The sequence below is a fragment of the Eumetopias jubatus genome, unplaced genomic scaffold (assembly GCF_037043125.1).
Source record: "Eumetopias jubatus isolate StellerSeaLion01/CBP00866 unplaced genomic scaffold, mEumJub1_p1.0 scaffold_4, whole genome shotgun sequence".
NCBI lineage: Eukaryota > Metazoa > Chordata > Mammalia > Carnivora > Otariidae > Eumetopias > Eumetopias jubatus.
The window spans coordinates 4,261,536-4,285,123 of NW_028274810.1; the positions used below are offsets into that span (position 1 = coordinate 4,261,536).

Sequence of the window (23,588 nt, forward strand, 5' to 3'; positions counted from 1 at the left end):
GTGCCGCACCACCCCCACCCAGCAGAAAATCTCTAATTCATTTTCCCAATCCTGTTCTCCTTAGCTAATGCCCTTATTACAGAAGTTATTAGACACATACTCCCTTCTACTATATTAACATCTGCAATCATCCCCCCAACTTTCCCCCTCGAACAAGACAGTTATCTAAAGCTAAGATTTCTCTACTTGTGCTTTGATCTTATTTCCTTTCTACTTCCTTCAGAATCTTGTTCCAACACCAGTCCTCTCTTTTACCTTCAATCTTTCCTTCTTTGCTCGTTCTTTTCCTTCAGTTTCAAGTCTCCTTCCTTAGAAAGTCTGTCCTTAGCCTTGAGTTTACCTCTAGTTGCCAATCCTCTATTTCCCCCTTAATAGCCAAACTTTTTGAAAGGAACTTACACTTACTATCACCTCTTCTTCACCTCTACTTATTCTTCAACTGGCTGCAATTCAGCTTTCATCCCATTCTCCTACCTGAAGAAAACTGCTTTCACTAATAATCGTAACGGCAACAGTATAGCAACTTTCATCAAGCACCGGCCATGTACCAGGCACTGTTTGAAGCAGTATTAACTCCTTTACTCCTCACGACAGCCCTGTGAGGCAGGTATGATGGAAAACCTCATTTTATAGATGAGGAAATAGAAGCACTGAGAGGGTAAGTAACTTAGTCAAGGCCACATAGCTAGTAAGTGGCAGAGTTAGGATTCAACCACAAGAAGTGTAGCTCCACAGCCTCTGCTCTAAACCGTTACTATAATATGGTCACGAATTTTCTTCTGGTTGCAAAATTCAATGACATTTTCCAATCCATGCTTTATTTGATCTTTTAGGACACTGAAGCATTGCTATTTAAGAGTCCCATGCTCTACTGACTGAACTAGCTAGGTGCCTGAATCATTGCTATTTAAAATGATTTCTTTTACTTCTCTAGTTGTTCTTTTCTTGGTCTTTCTCTGCTCAGAATGGCCCAGAATCCCCTTTCATTTTACTCTATACACATTTTCCAGGGGTGATCTTGGCCTATTTCCCCAGGTTCACCTAATGGCGTTTAGCTGATGGTACCTAATTTTTTAGATTGCTGGAGTTATTTCCATAAGGACTAATAAATCCATACCTCTCCTAAGTTGCCAACTTGTGTATGCAACTGCCTGCTGAACTTGGCTGTGCATATGCAACTCAAATTCAACATATCCCAAATTCGAATTATCTTCCTTCTTCTGCATTACCTAGCCTAGAAAATGACATCATCAACTATCTGGTCACCAAAACAGAAAAATCTATACCACTAGTCTCCCTTCTGTCTCTTGCTCTCCCTTGAATATATCAGTCTTTTTTACCTCAGGGCTTTTACATGATGTCTCTTCTGCCTTCTTGCTGGGTCTACCTTTGGTCTCGTCCTTTAAATCTCAGCTTAAATACTTCCTCATAAAGCCTGACTCTAACCACTCGCATCTAATTTGACATCCTTATCTGCACTGTCGTCTACCACAGTAACCTGTTTGCTCCTTGATAATGATCATAATTGGCAATTATTTGTTTATATTTTCACTGTTCAGTCCTTCCTGCCAGAGGGTAAGTTTCAGGAAGGCAGAAACCAAGTTTGTTTTGTTCATGGTTGTATCTCCAGCACTTAAAATAAAACTAGGTGTTCAAAAAATATTTGTGGAATGTTATATGAATGACTAAATCCTCATCCAAATTCTGTTGATTCTACTTCCCACATACCTCTTTATATCCTCTTTATAGGAAGGAATCATGTCTTATTGCTCTTTGTTTTTCTTACTGCCTGGCACATGGAAGGTGTTCAGCAAATGTTTATTGACTGTAGGTATACAATTATCCAGTAACAACAACAAAAAAAAATCAAAGGGATTAATATAGGTTATTAAATATAAAAAACTAGAAAAATGTCCCCTCTGTACTTTTATTCCCTTTAAGGTGGTGTCCCTTCAGTAGATACCTTTTCCCACTCTACAGTACTTTGAAGATACTATCTACGTAATCCTAGCATTTCCATGAAGTTAAGGTCAATTGTTCCTTGTTTTCTAGCTAATAAGTGGAAAGTCAGATGGATGAAGTGGCATGCAGGAGACCATCTCACTGTTGCCATTTGCTCACACAAATTCCTTCTAGCTTCGTACACTTTGTATTTTTATTATTTTTTTGTGTGCTTCATATACTTTCTTAGCCTCCCTTACTCTTTCCCACTAGGGAATGTCTTCCAACCTTCTTCGGTTCAGGCACTGCACAAGGAGTACTTTCACAGACATCTTTTTGTTATAGGTAAGGATTGGGTCTTACGGTCTTTTTGTGGTCTCCACAGTAATAAATCATACTGGTCGTTGGGACAGTCCTAGAAAAGCTCTCAGATGGTAGGGTAAGCCTGGCTGCTTCTCATCCGTTGCCTAAACTTTTCTTCCTACTTACTTCTCTTAGTCAAATGAATTAGATACTGGACATAAAACCAAAATGCTTATTTCCTGGAGCACAAAGGAAAGACTAAAACTGAAACTATTTCCTAGCTCTTCCCCCTAGTGTCTTCTTTAGGATATCTCTACAGAATTTTGAAAAAAGGACGAACATACAAAAGATGTGATGGTCTTCATCTTCCCTCAGGCACGGTCTGGCTACACTGGTCCTGTGAACTGACTGCTCACAAGGAGCAAGCGGGAGACAGACACCAGTCTTGTCTTTGGGCTGCATGTGAGCTTGTGCTAGCATTGTAAGCAGCCTTGGGGTCCTTCTATAATTCTTGTCCCTCATTTCTGATACCACAGATTTGTCTCTCTTGGGCTTATTTGAAATAGTTTACATGAGAGCTATATTGTCAGGGCCTCTGTACTCCATTTCTTTCCCTATACAGACATGTGCATGCTAATCATATTAGCAAATCCTAAATTTCTATTCAGAGTGTTACATTTTTAAACTCATCTACTACCTTTGAGAGACTGAAATTGTTTTTTTTTATTCACTGATTCAATAAACATGCATTAAACATTTATGTGCCAGGTTCCACGCTACAGACACTGGGGAGAGAAAGACAAGTAAGATGTAGTTTTTGACCCCAGGGTCCTCAGGGAGCTTGTGAGTTAATGAGGAAGTGAGAAAAGGTAGCAAGTAATTATAATCATTACAGGTGACATAAGTCCACTGAGGTGGGAGCAATTAATATCTTCTAATGATGGCCAGAAAAATCTGGAATTGGCAAGAACTGAATATCTCAAGAACAGGCATTTTCCAGATAAACAAGAGGTGAAGGAATGTCCTGACTGACAGAATAGCTCTAAAACTTTAAATAATTTAGTAGTACTGGAGGAGAGACACAGAGAAAGACAGCAGTAGTCAGGCCATGGAAGGTCTTGTACACCATGCTGAGTTTGAATGTTTTGGGAACCTAGTGTTTAACTTTTTTGACCTTCTTAAATGTTATCTGAAATTTCAAAGTAGCTATTTCTAATTTAAAAATAGTTAGGCTATTGCATATGTGATTTATTTATTTTTTAAAAGATTTTATTTATTTATATGAGAGAGAGAGTGCACACGTGAACAAGCAGGGGAGGGAGTGAGGGGCAGTGGGAGAAGCAGACTCCCCGCTGAGCAGGGAGCCCGATGCAGGGCTCAATCCCGGGACCGTGACATCATGACCTGAGCTGAAAGCAGACACTTAACCGACTGAGCCACCCAGGTGACCCTGCATATGCTTTTTAAAATTGTGCATTTTCTCTGATCCTCCTGCAGCATAATCTCAGAACCTCTTTCCTCCAGATCCCTGCTACAGGCAAGGAATAGACACAGATGGATTCATGGTAGATTCTAGACACTGGTTTACTCAACATTCATTCCAATGCCTTTCTAGCATGTCTTCTTGTATTACAGAATCTGGAAAGCCAAATATTCTTTCCCAGATTTCCTTGAAACTAAGGTTCTGAATGTACCTAGGTTGTATCAAATTCACATGCCCATGTGAGACCTCAAATGCAGAAGTGAATAACATGGGAGTGTGGACAGCACTTGGGACTGTGGCCACTGAAGCAGTCCTACTATCTGATCCCTGATGTCACAGGTCCCCCGTGGCAGTGACAACTTCAGTGGGGTTTTCTCCAGTTGACTACTGTGTTATGATTGAATGTTACTCTTCACTACACGGCATTCATTTAAGGTTAACAGCCTGCTTTCCTAAAAATTCTATAAACTCCCTAATGCCCTGGAATAAATCACTTTCTGCTTTATATTAGTTAGAGCAGATTCTGTTTTCTGCTATAAGAATCCTGATATAGCAGGAGAGTGAAATGAATGGATGTGTATTTTTTTTTAAAACCTCCAGTATCAAAGTGCCAATATATTCATTACAGGTGGCATATATATCTATGTTCATATATATATTTCTGAAGTAGTTCTGGAAGGACTTCTAGCTGACAGATTATTGTTCATGGTTTTTAGCACAGAAATTAGGGCTCTATGATCTGCTCTTGTATTTAAAGATGTTTTTTAAGTTTTTATTTATTTATGTAATCTCTACACCCAACATGGGGCTCGAACTCATGACCCCAAGATCAAGAGTTGCATGCTCTACCAACTGAGCCGGCCAGGTGCCCCGCTCTTGTATTTAAAATGAACTTTTTTTGTGTAAGGAGAGACACTGATTCCTAGAAAGCTTTTCTTTATCTACTAATTTTGAATGTTTTATGTCACTGCTCTTTCCTAAAATATGTATAGTCCCTAAAGAGAATATTTATCATTACTTGAGCAGTGGTTATTTATCTTTTCAGTCATTTGACCCCTTTGGAAATCAATGAAAGCTTGTGGACAGTTTTAGCTCCAAACACACATACAAATATCTTCCCACAATTCTATATAAAATATCAGGAATTTTACATTTAAAGACAACTTTCCCCATCCCTTACTCTCTTGAAGTTCATTCACTAACCTAAGGTCAAAAACTCCTGCTCTAAAATCATAGAAGTAGTTTTCAAAGCCAGTATTTGATATTTCCTAGGATGAAGGGAAATTCAATTTAAAACCAGACTGTTTTTAGAGAAATAACTTTCTATATTTCCCACAATCAGAAGTTTTAAAATAGTTGTTTTTCAAAATTAGAAAATGATAAACAATTATTTCCCCCTCCCCACCACATACACACTCACCATGTTTTGGGCTGAGAATGGGAAATGGATCTCCTAGTTTCCAGAAGAAGTACATGAAGGTCAACCACAGGAGACAGGAGAAGAGCAGACGCTGTTTATGCACTAGGAAGGAGGAGAAAGACTGTAAGGTTAAATAGTTCTATATTAAAGAGCTTGCTCTACTTACAGATACGGAATCACACTGACTAATATTTGGCTGGCTTGTTCACTTGGCAAATGAGTGATGGAATAATACAGTTTTTAGAGAAAGCATCCTAATCACTGTAAGAGGAATTTGACTGAAATTAAGATGTGGGTTGAGTTAAGGGAGATATTATAGTAGAAACCCAGAAATACAGCTGTAGCAGCACAAATTACCTAATCATTCAACATTGATTTTCTGCCAAACTTTTTAAGATGCTGTGTGTGAGGCATCCCCAAACAACAGTCGGTACTGAAAGTAACGTAGAAATGAAGCTCTCCACAGCCTCAATCCCCACAAATCCTCATCTCAATCTATGTGCTGACACGAGAGGGTAAAATACTCACGTTTACAAATACTCACATAGTCGGATGTTGCTTACAATAAAATAGCCAATGTAAAAAGGCACCATGAAAACCAGGATCAGAAGGATTACACACAGGTTCATTTTCCAGTGAAAATAACGGGAACTGAAATAAATATCAAAGACTATCACTAGGAGGGGATAAAGGCAGCAACTTTCATTCTCTTTAGTCTTCTAAAAGATCTCCTACTCTTTGAACTCAATACCGAATATATCCCACCCAATAAGTCAAGTAGGCTGTTACTGTCTGCTTCTTTATAGAGATTAAAGAATATATTATAGAGTTCTGAAAAGTATATATGAACATCCTAACTTCCTAAGAATTTTACTTATTCAAATGAGAATGTTAATGCTCTAGTTATATTCATAGGCAGTGTATAGTAACAGAGCAACATATACTATTACTGGTAGAAAATGACTGTTGTTTCATGTACCACTGGGAGTCTCGTAATTAAAAGAAAATAAATGTTAATAGTAATTGCTAAAAATAGCAACGTGCTATAAAGACTTAAATTATTTCTTTTGCATCTTCAATATAAACATTTGATCTGCATGACTACTTTTATTACTGCTTATAAACTATATTTTATGAATTGATTAAAATATTTTTAGGACTTTTTTTTGATGCTTTGCCTTTTATTCCCATGACTTATGCATTCCATAACTAGAAGCCTGTATCTCCCACTACCCTTCACCCATTTTGCCCAACCCCCGACCGTGGACTTTTTTTTTTTTTTAAGATTTTATTTATTTACTTGAGAGAGAGAGAATGAGAGATAGAGAGCACGAGAGGGAAGAGGGTCAGAGGGAGAAGCAGACTCCCCGCTGAGCAGGGAGCCCGATGCGGGATTCGATCCCGGGACTCCAGGATCATGACCTGAGCCAAAGGCAGTTGCTTAACCAACTGAGCCACCCAGGCGTCCCGTGGACTTTTTTAAACAACAATTTTATGGAGATATAACTCACCCATTTAAGGTGTACAATTCAATGGTTTTAGTATATTCATAAAGTTGTGCAACCATCACCACAATACGTTTTAAACATTTCATCACTCCATAGTGAAACTGTTCCCATTAGCTCTCCTTCTCTCCTAACTGCCCCAGCCCTAGGAAACCACCAATCTACTTTCTGTCTCTATGGATTTGCCTATTCTGGACGTTACATGTCACCTTACGTCTGGTTTCTTTCACTTAGCATAATGTTTTCAAGGTACTTCATTCCTATTTATGGCTAAATAATATTCAGTCAATTGTATGGATATGTCACATTTTGTTTATCCATTCATTAGTTGCTGGACATTTGGACTGTTTCACTTTTAAGCTATTATAAACAGTGGTGCTATGAACATTTGGGTAAAGCTTCTGTGTGGACATGTTTCATTTCTCTTTAGGTATGTACCCAGGAGTGGAATTGCTGGGTCATGTGATAACTGTTTAATTTTTTGAGGACCGTCACTATTTCCCAAGTGGCTGCACCATTTTACATTCTCCCCAGTAGTATAGGAGGGTTCCAAATTCTCCACAGCCTTGCCCACACCTGTTACTGTCTTTTTGATTATAGCCATCCTGATGGGTGTCAAGTGGTATATCATCATTGTTTTGATTGCCATTTCCCTGCAAATGGCTGATGATGCTAAGCATCTTTTCATGTGCTTATTGGCCATCTGTATCTTATTTGGAGGAATGCCTAGTCAGATACTTTATCCAGTTTTCAATATGTTGTCTTTTTATTACTGAACTATTAAGAGTTCTTTATATATATCAACGTCTCTTATCAGGTAAGTAATTTACAAAAATTTTTTACCATCCTTGGTCTTGATAGTGTCTTTTGTATTTGCTGATTTTAAACTTATACTTGGGCCTTGTTTCAAAAAGTTAAGTAGTTAAGTGGCTTATGAGGATATATAAAATATAGGATGATGAAATAAACTGTAGGAAAAGAAAGTAGGAAAAGAAAGGAAAAACATGGGAAAAGATTAGGTATAAAAGTAGGCCAGGCCTGATGACTATTATGAAAATGCACACCACAGAGTTCTAGAAACTTGGTATCAGTGTATCATAAATTTAGCTTGAAGCTTCTTTTGTAAGTGACATTTTATTGGAACACTGCCACACCCATTTGTTTATACATCGCCTATGGCTGCTTTCACTCTATAACAGCACAGCTGAGTAGTTGTGCTGGAAACCATATAAACTACAAAGGCTAAAATGTCTATTATCTGGCCCTTTACAGAACGACTTGCTGACCTCTGGTTAGAGAGCAGTGAAAGTTCCGGGTTGTGATTTATTATTTGTAATTAGCAAGTAAAAGAACACTTGTTTATTCTTGATAGTCACAGGCTATGTATCCTGCTCATCCAGAAAAGGTTTGGATTATTAAAGAACTAGGTAAAATAAGAGTCAGGACATACTTTGTTTTATCACACTACAAATTATTAATTTATCAAGAGACATTATCAACTCCGATTCTCAAAGGAATCTGAGAATAATGTCTCTCTGCAAGTCTCAAGTATCAGGAGTCTGAAACAAGTTATATAGCTTAGCTCAGCACTGATTCCTGATTACAGAGTCAAATGCCACTTTACTAAAAGATTTTTCCATGCAGTGATAAAAAACTACAAAAGTCAACATAGAATAGCTGATGTACTCTAAACACAAACAATGGTCTAAAAGAACTCAAGCTTGCAGTTTAACAAGCAAGAAATATTTTGGACAGGCTGTCTAGTAAACAACAGGTCTGTTATATGGAGGGGAATAGGAGTTGCTTTTAAAAAATGCTTTAAACAAGACTAAGTTCAATCAGAATTGACTGTACCTGTGAAATCAACAAAGGTAACCTAAATTAGTGAGAGCTGGAGTTCAGACTTCAGAGAAGCCCATACATAACTAACTCTGAGGAATTCTGATCTTTTCAGGTAGAGATTTTTTTTCATTAGCACATGTGAAGGGCCATTAGCAGGATTCAGAGTAGAGTAGCCTGAGAAGAATAAAACTTCTAGGAGTGAAGCCTGGGACCTAGGCTCTCACAGCCTCATTCCCAATTAGGTCTTCAGAGCTAATGGTCACTTCTTTTTTTTTCTTATTTCACAATCTGTGTCAAACCAGTTACTAGGTGATTGGGACCCATATTTGCTATGATTTTTAGTTACTGAGACTAAACTAACCACACGGTGGATTTTTTCAGCTATGGAATTCAGGTAGGTCTTCTACCTGATCACACAATTCTTTTCATGAGAAGAGCTAATTAGTACTCACCTGCTGTTCAATACTTTTAAGATTTCAAAGATGATGAGCTCAAACATGGTGCAAGAGAATGCAAAAGTCACAGAGAAGATCACCTGTACCACATACTGACGTACCTATTAAAAGTCAAATAGAGAATACAAGTCATTTCCTTGAGTGAAATATTGGATGAATAATCTGGTCACAAGTCAGAAAACTTAATAAAAAAATTCTCAAGTCATTGGAAACAAGGCTATAATAGCAACTTGCCTGGAGCTTAAAAATAGATGGAAGTAGGTAGTATTTCTAAATCATGGGGCACTAATACCATCATCCTCTTGTGGATGGAGAATTTAAAGCATAAGATGAAGTGACAGGGTGAGAAGTAGCACTTAGAATTCCACAACCATTGAGCTTATCACTAAATGAGGATTAATTAGGAAATGTCCAGTCTTGGCTGGTGTTTCTATGAACTCATGGCTTAAGAACCAGATCAATCTTAAGATTTTGGTATTAACTTAGGATGACTTAGGTCATTAACACTGAAGGTCAGATACCCAAATGAATGGGAACATTTATGAGACACTGTAAATTAGATTCTCTTCCAAAAAACAACTGTCTGCTGTTGTTCTATATACTGATATTATTAAGGCATGTCAGTTTTGCTCCTGGGCTACACAGGACTTTTATTTTTTTTTTTAAATCAACTAAACCTAGTCATATTCTCCAATTTAATAATTATATAGTACTCATTTGGCTAAAACTTCTTATCTTGGAAGTGAACATGACCTTTCTTGAACAGAGGCATTTTTCTTGTCCATTTTATTTTATTTTTAAAGAGCTATTTATTTTAGGGGCACCTCGGTGGCTCAGTCGTTAAGCATCTGCCTTTGGCTCGGGTCATGATCCCAGGGTCCTGGGATTGAGCCCCGCATTGGGCTCCCTGCTCAGCGGGAAGCCTGCTTCTCCCTCTCCCACTCCCCCTGCTTGTGTTCCCTCTCTCGCTGTCTCTCTGTCAAATAAAGAAATAAAATCTTAAAAAAAAAAAGATCTATATATTTTAGAGAGAGAGAGAGAGAGCACGCTTGCACAAGAGGGGAGAAGGGCAGAGGGAGAGGGAGAAACAGAATCTCAAGCAGACTCCATGCTGAGTGCGAAGCCCAACAGGGGACTTGATTTCCTGACCCTGAGATCATGACTTGAGTTTAAACCAAGAGTCGGATGTTCAATGGACTGAGCCACCTGCTTCTTGCCCATTTTAAAACAATCTAGATACATATGTAGCAGTATAACCAAAATGGTCTCTTCTTACCTCATAGTCCTTAAACAGTTGGCGCATGAAGAAAAGCCACCCAAATCCAAAGAAAAGTATCTGGAGGAAAACGATCAAATGTCAATATATATAATCTTTTGAGAAATGCCCAGTACAGACTATTTTAAGATAAAAGGTCTGCTAACCAGACAATTAACTTATTTCAGAGATTAAAGACAAGATCTACTTATTAAAGTCCATAACACTTGGAAAAGATGTTAAAATGCTCTTCAATTTTTGAAATTATCCATGTTTTAGAACATTGTTTATGTTAGGCAAAAATGAAAGTATATATTTTTTCCTGCAATCTCATGACTATCATTTTAGCTAGAGAAGCTAGCAAACAAAAAAGGAGCCAGTGAAACTTGCTTCTTCTATTAGATCCCTGTTTGCAAGTATTTAAAAAAACAAAACTTTATGGGAAAGGAGTTAAAATTAAAAAAAAAAAAGGAAAGTGGTAGAAAAACTGTTGGTTTTTTTTTTTTTAACGTATTTTCTTTCATGGAGCTTTCTTAGCTTCTCCACAATCCTGGCTAATTTATATAAAGTAGTTTCCATCTCAGTGTAAAGCCAAGAGACTGCAGGATCCCACTTTGTCAGTTTTGGTTCAAGCCAGCATCAGACGGTAGCCACATGACAGCACTGTTCAGTGTTCTAAAAGCTGGTGGTTTGTTTTTTACTGGTGAGCAGAACCTTCTCTATATACACACATGCACACACTCTGACCCAACTCCTCTTTTCTTCTTTTTTGTTTTAAACAGTTCTGTTTTTTCTTTAAAGTAATCTCTACACCCTGTGTGGGTCTCCCAACTCACCACCTGGAGATCAAGAGTCAGATGCTCTACCAAGTTAGCCAATTAGATGCCCCATAACTCCTCCTTTCTTCTGTTAGGAACTTTAAGAATAAAATTCTTTTATGCCTTCCCAGGAACTTTAGGAGGAAGCATAAACTCTTGAGCATGGTTTAGAAGACTCCTTCAGCCTCTTGTTGTGTCCTTCCTGCCCACCAAACTCATATTTTCAGCCACATGGAACTGTCTATGGTTCTTTAGGCACAGTATTCTTTCTTTCATACCAAGACCTCTACAGACATTGTCCTCTGACAGGAACTTCTCTCTTAATCCCTACAGGTCTTAATCATCACTACCTCTGAAAGGCCTTCTCTGACCTCTCAAAGATATGTTGCTCTTTGCATATAATCCTATTCTATCCTGTATTTCCAAAGCACTTGCCACACAGTTTTGTAATGTCTAATTTAAACACATTTTCATAGATATTAGATTGTAAGCTCTGTGAGGACAAGGATGTTTGAATGTTAATCTGTATTCTCAGCACCCTGCACAATGCCTGGCACATGGCAGGCGTTCCATTAATGTTTGCTGAATAGGTAAATGGTCCACAGTGAAAGAAGGTTTGTTTTTAAGGAACACTCAACCTCAATTTTTGTTGATAACTTATATGTGCTGTGCTAAGTGCTGGGGTTACAAAGATGAGTAAGACAGTTATCACCCTCAAGGAACTTGAGGTACAGTGGTGAAGACACTAAATAATTATACTGTCACATGGGACATGCAATGATAGAAATATATACATAATATAAAAAAATATGGGAAAAGGGAGATCAAACAGGTATGTAGAGAGTTAGGATGGATTTTCTGGAGAATACAGTACCTTAGCTGAAGGAGATTTTAATTTGGGGTTACAATCTTCTATCAGATGCAAATTTGGGGGTTATATGTATTTTTCTAGAGAGAGGTTCTAAGGTATTTATCACACACTCAAAGGTTTCCACCACCCCTAAAATATTAAAGAACTACTCCCTTCAAGGGTGAAAGAGCAGCAGGTAGGCAAAAGACAGTGGGGAAAAGCCAGTCTCTTCAATAATGGTGCTGGGAAAACTGGGCAGCCACATGCCAAAGAATGAAACTGGACCATTTTCTTATACCCTGCACAAAAATAAACTCAAAATGGATTAAAGACCTAAACTGGAGACCTGAGACTATAAAACTAGAAGAAAACACAGGCAGTAATCTCTTTGACATTGGCCTTAGCAACATTTATTTAGATGGGTCTCTTCAGGCAAGGGAAACAATAGCAAAAATAAACTATTCAGGGGATGCCTGGGTGGGTCAGTTGGTTGAGCATCTGAATCTCGGTTTCCGCTTAGGTCATGATCTCAGGGTCATGAGATCAAGCCCTGTGTTGGGCTCTGTGCTCAGCATGGAGTCAGCTTGAGATTCTTTCTCTCTTCCTCTGCCCCTCCCCTCACTCTCACTCACTCGCTCTCTAAAAATAAATAAATAAAATCTAAAAAAACAAACAAACAACAAAAACTATTGGGACCATACCAAAAAAATCTTTTGCACAGCAAAGGAAACCCTCAACAAAACAAAAAGACAACTTACTGAATGGGAGCAGATATTTGCAAATGATATATCCAATAAGGGGCTAATATCCAAAATATATAAGGAATTTATACAACTCAACAATCAAAAGACAAATATTCCAGCTGAAAATGGGCAGAAGACCTGAATGAACATTTTTCCAAAGAAGACATCCAGATGGCCAACAGACTCATGAAAAGATGCTCAACATCACTAATCACCAGGGAAATGCAAATTAAAATCACAATGAGATATCACCTTATACCTGTAAGAATGGCTACGATTAAAAAGACAAGAAATAACAAGTGATGGCAAAGATGTGGAGGAAAAGGAACCCTTAGGCACTGTTGGTGGGAATGCAAACTGGTGTAGCCACTGTGGAAAACAGTATGGAGGTTCCTCAAAAAATTAAAAGCAAAACCCTAATTCGCAAAGATATATGCACCCTTATGTTTATTGCAGCATGTTTGCAGAAGCCAAGATATAGAAGCAACCCAAGGATCCATAGATAGATGAATGGATGAGGAAGATACGGTACGTGTGTGTACACACACACAAACATGCACGCGCACACTATGGAATATTATATGGCCATAAAAAGGATGAGATCTTGACATTTGAGACAACATGGATGGACCTAGGGGGTATTATGCTAAGTGAAATTAAATCAGACGAGAAAGACAAATAACATGATTTCACTTATATGTGGAATCTAAAAAACAAAACAAATAAACAAAAACCAGAAACAGACCCATAAATGCAGAGAACTGATGGTTGCCAGAGAGGAGGGAGTGGGGGGATGGAGAGAATGGGTGAACAGAAGTGGGAGATACAGGCTTCCAGTTATGGAATGAACGTCACGGGGATAAAGATACAACCTAGGGAATATAGCCAGTGGTATTGTAATAGCACTGTATGGTGACAGATGGTAGTTACACTAGTGGTGAGCACAGGGTAACTCTCAAGATTGGCAGATTACCATGTACTATTTTGTATACCTCAAACTAATGTAACTTAGTGTATCAACTATACTTCAATTAAAAAACAAAACAAAAAAAATTGTTTAAAAAAGAATGAAAAAGAGAAAACATTAGAGAGTAGCCTAGAGAAGGATGTGGGGAAAAGGGAAAGTTTATAGGCCAAGGGGAAGAAAGTCGTAGAGTAAGGGGGTGGTGAACACATGTGAGAAGGAACCGACGGGACACTAGAAGAGGAGCTGTCGCGTCTGGTATTTTTGCCGTATAACTAATTTGCCATAAGGCAATTTTGCTGTAAAAGAAAAAAATAACTAGTTGACAGTTTGGTTTCATTTCTCCATCCATACAGTACCTCCATTTTTATATTACATAAATCTTAGCCCTCATAATGGTCTATACAGTGGCACAATTTTGTACCCACATTGACCACAGAACTTTGATCCATCGATCAACGGGCATGTGACAATGCACGAAGAACAAACAACACTGTAGAAGGCTTTCACAGTGCAATGCAAATATCAGTTACAAATATACATCCCAGTATTTGGGAAATGATACTTCTCTTAATGAAGGAAGAAATTTTAGGGAAAAAAGAAAAAAATGTGATACCAAATCAGGAGCAATTCAACAAGCAAACAAACAAAAAATGTATAATGCTATGAATGAAAGACTGAAGACAAGTGCTTAGGTACAATCCACAAAATGAAATAATTTTATTTGCATAGTATTGCCATGAATCTACACTACATATTTTGAATGTATTCAAATGTTTTGTATTTCACAATAAAGTCTTTTTAATTTTGTTATTCATTTTTCACATTTCATTATGTCCTTTTAAATGAATGTCCCATTTTATTTTTGGTGAGTTTATCTTTTACGTAAAGTTGCCTTTATGGCCAATTAGTTATGTGGCAAAAATACTTGTGGCAAAGATGCTTACAGGGAGGGCGCCTGGGTGGCTCAGTTGGTTAAGCGACTGCCTTCGGCTCAGGTCATGATCCTGGAGTCCCGGGATCGAGTCCCACATCGGGCTCCCTGCTCAGCAGGGAGTCTGCTTCTCCCTCTGACCCTCTTCCCTCTCGTGCTCTCTATCTCTCATTCTCTCTCTCTCAAATATATAAATAAAATCTTTAAAAAAAAAAAAGATGCTTAAAGGGAAACCGAATTGACAATGTTCATAATTGACTATGATTAGCAGCAACTAACCTTTATTGACCATTTACTATATTCCAGGAACTCTAAGTACTTAGAACTGTAATCTCATTAAATCATAAAAACCTAAAGTATGTGTGATTATCCTCACTGCAGAGAAAGCTGAGGTTTAGAGAAGTTGATTCATTTATAGTACTTGTCAAAATCAGGATCAAATCTGAAGTCTGTATGGCTGATTCCAAAGCTTGTGCTTTTAAGCACTCTATAATAAGTTGCACTAAGATCAAAGGCACAGGTAGACTGGATGACCTTAAGAAGGGATAAGGGGCACTTTTTTTCTGACATGGGAGGAAGGCGGCTGGGAACGGTTTTAGACACACATAACTGCTTAGATTAAGACCTAGGATGTGGAAGGAGATGTGGAAGGAGATTTTTGTCTTCACTTTTATTGCTACAGAGGAGGCAAGGTTATCTGCTAAGAGTTTAAGTGATGAGGATGGAAAAGGGGGCTTTGAGGACAGTGATAAAGATTCAGAGAAATTATGAGGGGAATGGAACCAACAGCTGACTATTTCAAGAAAAATAAAACGAAGTCTGAAATATTTATTTAATTAATTTTATTTCTTAAATAGGCTCCATGCCTAACTTGGGGCTCAAACTCATGACCCCGAGATCAAGAGATGCATGCTCTACCGACTGAGCCAGCCAGGTGCCCCAAAGACTTCATTTAAAACCTTTCAGTTCATACAAAACAGGAAAAATGAGGAAGAGGGGTTTCTAACATAATTATATCTCTATTTACTTTATATTTACTAGGCTTAATATTTACTTAATATTACTATCAGCAGCTAATTTAGATGCTGGAGAATACAGCAGAGAAGAATAATCTGCACCTCATGAAGTTTACATCTAACAGACACAAATAATAGTGATGGAGGCTAAGAAGAAAATAAAACAGGAAAATGGGATTGAAGGTGGCTGGAATGGACAAACCTCCCTAAAGTGACATTTTTACTGATACCAAAAGAATGATGAAATAGCCACATAAATATATGGTCAGAGAACAGTCCGCACAAATGATTCTTTGGGTCTTACTTCCTCATTTGTTAAAAGCATTAAATATTTAATATTGCATGTGAATGTCTGTGTGAAAGTTATAGTATTATATAATGTAAAAAAAATCAGAAAGGCACTTTTTTGCTTCAACTTATTATATCAGTGTTAGAAATCTTAGAGGCTACAATGCAATGCCAAATTCCTCACCCACATTCTATTTTAAAAGTTGAGTAAAAAAAAAAATGCTACTGAAATATTGTCATTTTTCTTGAGTTGGTAGTAGGGCTAAAAACAAACCTGAATTGTCACAAAAGGCAATTAGCCTTAGAAATATTAGAAAAGCTTAAGAAAAGTTAGAAAAACAAGAGAATAACGTGTCCAGATTTTTTTGCGTTAATACATTTGAATATTATGCAGCCAATAAAAACAATTATAAAAACTATATAAACGATGGTAAATTTTAAAAGTTATCTTATTAGGGTATTCCTTGTTTCATATTTTCTAAAATGTTGTAATTAAAGTTTTTCGAGGGACATGGACAGTGCTCTGTTCCAAAGACAGAAGCATTAGGATGAAGGAATACGAAAACGGGATCAAAGATTTAGTTTCATTTAAACCCTCAAAAGGAACTGTTTTTCTGTCATTTGCCACTTGAAATATACTCTAAACTACTGGGTAAATGAGGGGGGGGGGAATCAATAATTAGATAGTCTGAGCTTCTACAAATAGTAACAGTTGGCCAGCAAATAATTGTGTTTAGTACTTGTACTTAAAGGCGGGGGTGATGAGGCCTGGACAAAACAGGACCTCAGTGCTATGGTGAGCGCTGTGAATTGTCTAAGACTGTTGAATCACAGACCTGTACCTCTGAAACAAATAATACATTATATGTTAAAAAAAAAAGGAAGAAGAAGATAGCAGGAGGGGAAGAATGAAGGGGGGTAATCGGAGGGGGAGACAAACCATGAGAGACGATGGACTCTGAAAAACAAACTGAAGGTTCTAGAGGGGAGGGGGGTGGGAGGATGGGTTAGCCTGGTGATGGGTATTTAAGAGGGCACGTTCTGCATGGAGCACTGGGTGTTATACGCAAACAATGAATCATGGAGCACTACATCAAAAACTAATGATGTAATGTATGGTGATTAACATAACATAATAGAAAAAACAGGACCTCAAAAAATAAATTCATAAATACATAAATATCAGTGCTACAATAAATGCTGTGAAGAAAACAGAGTAGCTGAAAGAATGAAAGCTGGTAAAAGCAAGAGGCTTCGACCCTACCACCCAGCAATGGCACTACTAGGTATTTATCCAAAGGATAAAAACATAGTAATCTGAAGGGGCACATGCACCCAGTGTTTATAGCAGCAGTGTCCGCAAGAGCCAAGCTATGGAAAGAGCCCAGATGTCCATCCACAGATGAATGGATAAAGATGTGGTGTGTGTGTGTGTGTGTGTGTGTGTGTGTGTGTGTGTGTGTGTGTGTGTAAAGGAATATTACTCTGTGTGTGTGTGTGTGTGTGTGTGTGTGTGTGTGTGTAAAGGAATATTACTCTGCCATCAAAAAAATGAAATCTTACCAATTTGCAATGACCTGGACGGAATTAGAGGGTATTATGCTAAGCGAAATAAGTCAGAGAATATGTGAAATTTAAGAAACAAAACAGAAGAGACTCTTAACTATAGGAAACAAACTGGGGGTTCCTGGAGGGGAGGTAACTGGGTGATGGGCATTAAGGAGGGCACTGGTGATGAGCACCGGTTGTCATATGCAACTGATGAATCACTAAACTCTACCTCTGAAACTAATAATATACTATATGTTAATTAATTGAATTTAAATTAAAAAAAGCAAGAGGCTTCCTAGACATAGCTTGTAGAGAATAAGGAATTAGTGTTTATTTAGGTTTGTACCCTCAGCGTTTTTATAAAATGGTCGATAAAAGTCCGTTGACTGTCCAAATGAATGAAGGTGCCCAATGGGTAAAGGAGGGTCAAGAAAAAGACCCGAAGAGCGTGGGCAGCAGAAAGAGGATTAAAGGATTAGGTGTTGGTGCACAAACCAAACCTTAGAGTACTTTTAAGGTCTCTGAGCTGACCACGACTAATTCCTGCGAACGGGGATTCAGGATTTGACAACTAACCAGCAAGGTCCCCACGTGTCCCCAGGAGCCAGCTCCCATTGGCGAGCTGTGTATTCCGCGTCCGGAACCACTCTCTTTCCCCGAGGCAGGGGTCAGAGGCGCAGTCCAGAAGCTTCGGGGCGCTTTGGGGACCGCCCTTTTCTCGCGGCTCGGGCTCTGAGCACTGAGGCCGCGTGATTCCCTCCAAAAGTGGACGAGAGAACGGGGAGACAGAGGCTGGGTGGGGGCGCGGACGACCGCAGGACGCCTTCCCACTATGCGGGGTGAGGGAACCGGACTCAGCAAACCCTACCCTTTCCCCGAGCTCTGGGAGTCAGGTCCAGGCGGCGGACGAGAACAGCGAGATCCTGGCCAGCCGGCGTCACTGAAACTCCGAGAAGACGATTCACGAAAGAGTGGCTGAGGGGTCCCGGGGTGGGAGGCAATAGCTCACCTGAGAGGTAATCATGATGCTGGAGTCGATCAGGAAACTCATGGCGAAGTGTAGGGAAGGCTCCTGCCTCCAATTTCCACTCCCTGTTGCTACAGCAGGCTCGGGCCATAGGCCCTTTCACAAAGGCGGACTTCGCCCAGGCGCCACCGCCGGGACCGCGGCTAGCCAGCCCGACGCCATCAAGCTGCGCCCCAGTCAGCCAATCCGCGGCTGTATCTAGTGCTTCCCGCTCCGGGCTAGGAGTGGGCGGGGCGACGCGAGGCTCCTGGGAGCAGAGGCCCCGGGGGCGGGGCCAAGGAGAGGGCTCTCTCTGGGGGCGTGGCTTAACTAGAGATGGCCAGGCTAAAAGGGGCGGGGTACAATTAGGTGGTCTGAACATCCCAAAGCCTATGTAATGCGAGGTAGCATTTAATTTCTGAGGCCGAAGATGGTGGTGCCTGAGCTAATATCTTATTTTAAGTGTTAATTCCATTTTGTAATGGTCATGGCTAATAAGATGAAGTTAATGATTATGAGCTAGACCATAATTCAGGCATTGTGTTTTAAATGTTACTACTTATACTTGGCTACACAAACAACTACTTCATTACAGGTGAGGAAGAGTGGAAAGGCAGATGATATTTTTAGCAAATATAGCTAAACAAGTAGATTTCTGGTGTGATAACAGCAACAACAACAAAAGCACACCATCACAAAAGAGTGATAATCTCATTGAACTTGGTAGCCATCAGCCCACACCTGGAGTACTGCACTTTTTGTACCACACTTTAAGAGGCACAGAGTTGTATTGTAGCATGCTCGGAGGTGAGCCACTAGATGAGGACCAATGGAAGGAACTGAAGTAGGGAGACTCAGGAACATAATAGCTATCTTCGTGTGAAAGAATGAGTAGAATTGATATGGCCCCTGGAAATATATGTAAGACAAAGGACTGGAAGTTAAATGAAGCTAGATTTAATTCAAAACATGGAATAATTCTTTAAGGATCTGAAGATGAATTATTTTAGGAAGTAGTCCCTCTCCCTTGGAGTTGCTCAAATATAGACTGAATCACTACTTCATCCATTCAATACTCATTTCATGAAGGCTTAATGCACTGCTGTGAGGCTTATCCTTTTGCACTCGGGCTCTAGCTAGTCCTGTAGTTCCTGTAGTCTCATAGCACTAGAAGCTGTCTCCATCTGAGGGCAATGACCCACTATGGGAGCCACTGTTGTCCATACCTGGAAGCACAGCCCTGAGTGCACCTGGCATTGAGGACCTGAGTGTTTAGACTACGGCAATCTGAGTAACTGAGACTCACAGATTTATTACACACAAGAGAAGGTGTCTCTCTTTCTTGGGATTAAACTCTGCCATACCCAGCCGCCCAAACTACCTGTCAGATATCCAGAAGGCTAGGAAGCCATAGAGGTAGCCCTACTATGGAAGAATCAAACCAGAGAACTGGCTACCTCTATCAGGGATGCAGGTAGATGCCCACACAGATGCTACAGATGAATTAGAATTTCATCTAATTGAGATTCAAGGCTGTGTGATAGTGCAGAATTCTGGGAGAGCATATCAAGGCAAACAATTTACCTTGGTGGCTTACTGGGATGCATGGTGAGGATCAGGGTCTCAGTGAACTTGGCATAGCAGAGAAAGGCATGCAGTCCAATGGGCCCAGCCCTGTGCAAATCTTTGAATGGCACCATTCAGGATTTTCCCTACTGTAACACCTGTGTCCAGGTCAAGGACAGGTCTTGGTGACCCAAAGGACTACTACCCCTTGCTTTTGATTGCAGAATTTATCTAGAAACCTTCATACTAGATTTATGTCCAATTGACTCACCTCTCAAATCACTGGGAGGGATGGCTGAAGCTGAGAGCCACGAGTTCTTGCTCTACTGTCCTCACCTTCGCTTCTCTTTCCCATTAGAGCTGTTACCAATCCCCATGACCAACAATGGCCTCGGAGAGGAAAGGAGGTCTTTCCTCTCGACCCCTGCAGACCAAGTGCACAAACACTTCCCTTATATCTCTGTGTTCCAGCTGAGTCTAAGGTACAGCATTTAATAATAAAACTTTGCTAGTCATATGTTGTAAGACTATGGCAGTTATTATATCACATAGAATAATATTTATGATGGTGATAATAGCTAATACTTACCAAGTGCTTACTATGTGCCAGATACTATTCTTAGATCTTGACATATACTGATTCATTAACTCCCTAACTTAGTCCCTGACTTGCATCTATATGGCAGACACAATTGTGCTGTTTCTTTTGGAAGCGTATTGAGCACATTGGTACTCATTGGATTCCAGGACTAGGAGAATGAGGCTTAGACAGAGAAAGGAGTTCCCTCTTCTTCCTATTTCTTTTTTCATCCTAGAATCTTTTTCTTTTCAGGATTTGACATTGAAATATCCATTTTCTTCACAGAAAGCCTCACCCCCTATGGGCAGCATAGGATCTTACCCTATGTTCACAACTGGACAAGAAGGTGAAAACATAACTGTGCATTATCAGTACACAAACAATATCATGGGCTGTTTTCTTATATTTCTAAATTTGTAGGATTATGTCTTTCTACTTGCAAATCAAAATTTCTCTAGAATTTTTTCCCCTGGAACATGATGAATTCCTTCCAATTTATGATTTCAGGTCTTTTAAAAAAAATTTTAGTTATTTATTTATTTGAGAGAGAGAGAGAGAAACAGCATGAGAAGGGAGAGGGTAAGAGGGAGAAGCAGGCTCCCCTCTGAGCTGGGAGCCCGATGTGGGACTTGATCCCAGGAATCTGGGATCATGACCTGAGCCAAAGGTAGTGGCTCAACCAACTGAGCCACCCAGGCACCCCTGATTTCAGGTCTTTTATCAGACTTTCTAAGGAAGCTTTCTCCCACTAGATCTTTGATGCTCATGGTTCTCTTGTCCTGACTGTCTTTCAGGAGGATCCATATTTATGTGTTGGATTTCTATGGCCTTCTCTCCATGTCTATTATCTCCTCTGTGATAATTTTCATGCCTTTGTTCCTCCTCTTGGCATTCTGGGAGACTTCCTGATGTCGTGATTCTTTACAGTGCTGATCTGGCTTTATGTGTTGCTAATTTTGTTCTTTATTCTTAAATTCTGCTGTGGCTTTGCTTACTAACTCTGCCAGCTCCTTTTCCAACTCAGTCTACTATCTTATTATCTTCTGTTTCATTTATTGCTTTACGGAGTCCGTGTTTTCTTTAAAACTTTTGAGCACACAAAACAGATTTTAAGCTTACTTTTGTTCTTTAAGTAAACATCTTTTGAAATTATGCTATTCTTTTACTTTTGGTGTCCACTGTTTGTTTTCTCCAAGTTGTCAGCTGTCTCTTTTTTGTTATTTTCCTTGTCTCTTACTCATCTGTCTCAGTATATGTGTAGAACCTAACTAGACACAGTAATTTGCTCAACAGGATTTTTAAAAAGTCAGGAAGAAGGGTCTTTGATTACTGGATAAGTGAGTGACTAAAAAATATTTAAAGGGAAGACAAGTAGTGTGCAATTCAAGAATAATACAGAGTTTCCGAGAAATTATGGCTTCAGTCTGATACAACCATGAAAAAAGAAGTTGGAGAAGGTTGAAGTTCTGATCTGAGCTACATTAGAGTTGTTCATATTTGTTGTAATGCTGTAAGAATACCCCTTGTCATTGTGTCTGCCTTAAAGACATGATTGAGGATTTTTGGGTCACATTATATTCTGTGGGTTCAACTCACATTTATTTGATCTCATCCATTTTCTGTTGGTTTTATTAATCTAATTCAATTCTGGAGATGCCTTGGTCTTTCTTCCATCCATAGGTCCAGCCAGTGTAGAGATGATAACTGTAGCAAGTGAGAAAGGTAGAAAAATAGACCTGGAAAACCTGGATGAATTAGAAAACCTGAACATTTTTCAGGAAAGCTGAGTGTTAGAGAAAGAGAAGCTGGGGGGGGGTGAGGGGTGAAAGCCCCTCAAAACTCTGTCCTGGCCCAAGGAGTCATGACCAGACATTGTCCTTGGCTAAGGGCTTCCCTCATGGTGGCAATTGCACAGCCATCTGGAATTAGCATTATAGTTACCATCCATTCAAATCCTGCCTGATGAAATCATTAAAACAAAGAAAAAGGAGCCATAGTTGATGTCTTTACCTCAAACCCTCCTCCTTGCTAGTTCATTGTTTCCACAGGAGTTGGAACAGTCTGAGGGAAAGTGACCAATAAAATATGATGGAAGTAATGGTATGTGACTTCTAAGGTTCGGTCATAAAAGACCTGGAAGCTTTTGCCTTGGTCTCTTGGATAACTTGCTCTAGGGGAAAGCAGCCACCAGCTCAAGAGACCCTCAAGCAGACCCAGGAGCAACTGGCCCTGGCAGGGCTAACTTGCAAGTCATGTAACCATGTGAGTGAGTCGGTCCTACCACCCCAACTGCAGGCCCTATCAATAGCTGACTGCAACCTCATGAGAGATCCCAAGCTACCCCAGAATTCCTGACCCACAGGAAGTGTGAGAGATGATAAATGCTCATTGTTGTTTTAAGCCACAAAGTTCTGGAATGATTTGTTACTCAGCAATGATAGCTAATACATCGATCATCAGAGGTGACATTTTTACTAAATATTTGCATGGCATAGCCTGGAGCTCTAGCCTTGTAGCCTTGGATTTTCATTTCTTCACCATTCACTGTTCAACTGGTAGGTCAAAGGAACAGATTTTAGGTTTTTGTTATAACCACATCTAACCTCAGTTTCTATCGATAGGTAAGGTATTGCTAGATCCTATAACAGATAAATCTTGAGATCTCAGAGGGCTAACACTATAAGGTTTATTTTTTAAATTTAATTCAAAGTTCAAAAGTCCATTTAGAAATTGATAGAGATGGGAAGGCCCTCTGATCTACAATCATTCAAAGACTCTGACTGCCATCTTCAATATATGGCTTCCAAGTTTGCTCTGGGTGATGACATCTAGCAATTCATGTGAAAATCTTCCCACCCCCACCTTCCTTTATTTATGACAAAGCAAGCCTGCTTGCTTCCAAGCCTGAAACCCCTGGGACCTTCAGGGAATCTCTTCCTCAGAAATATTCCTATGTTGAGTCAGCCTAGAGTACATCCCTTTGGTGATGGGGAGTGCTGGGCCAATTCCTGCCTTGGGAGATGTCTCAGTACTCATTCATGCATTCACCAAACATTACTATGTTCCAG

At 39.4% G+C, this 23,588-nt stretch overlaps 1 protein-coding gene across 2 annotated transcripts in view; it reads right to left on the bottom strand.

Moving 5' to 3' along the window:
- The window catches only part of GPHRA (golgi pH regulator A), a 56,888-nt gene extending 38,302 nt beyond the window's left edge, over window positions 1-18,586 (bottom strand). Inside the window, exons 1-5 of one of the 2 annotated variants that reach the window (XM_028088326.2) lie at window positions 18,378-18,586; window positions 10,226-10,285; window positions 8,947-9,050; window positions 5,692-5,798; window positions 5,148-5,249 (exon numbers count right to left, since the gene is read on the bottom strand). In XM_028088326.2, the coding sequence (XP_027944127.1) occupies window positions 5,148-5,249; window positions 5,692-5,798; window positions 8,947-9,050; window positions 10,226-10,285; window positions 18,378-18,419 (415 nt within the window). In that variant the 5' untranslated portion in view covers window positions 18,420-18,586. Of the gene's footprint in view, window positions 1-5,147; window positions 5,250-5,691; window positions 5,799-8,946; window positions 9,051-10,225; window positions 10,286-18,377 lie in introns of those variants that run through there. The other variant, XM_088022306.1, reaches the window with a different exon arrangement.
- Window positions 18,587-23,588: the final 5,002 nt, after the last annotated feature.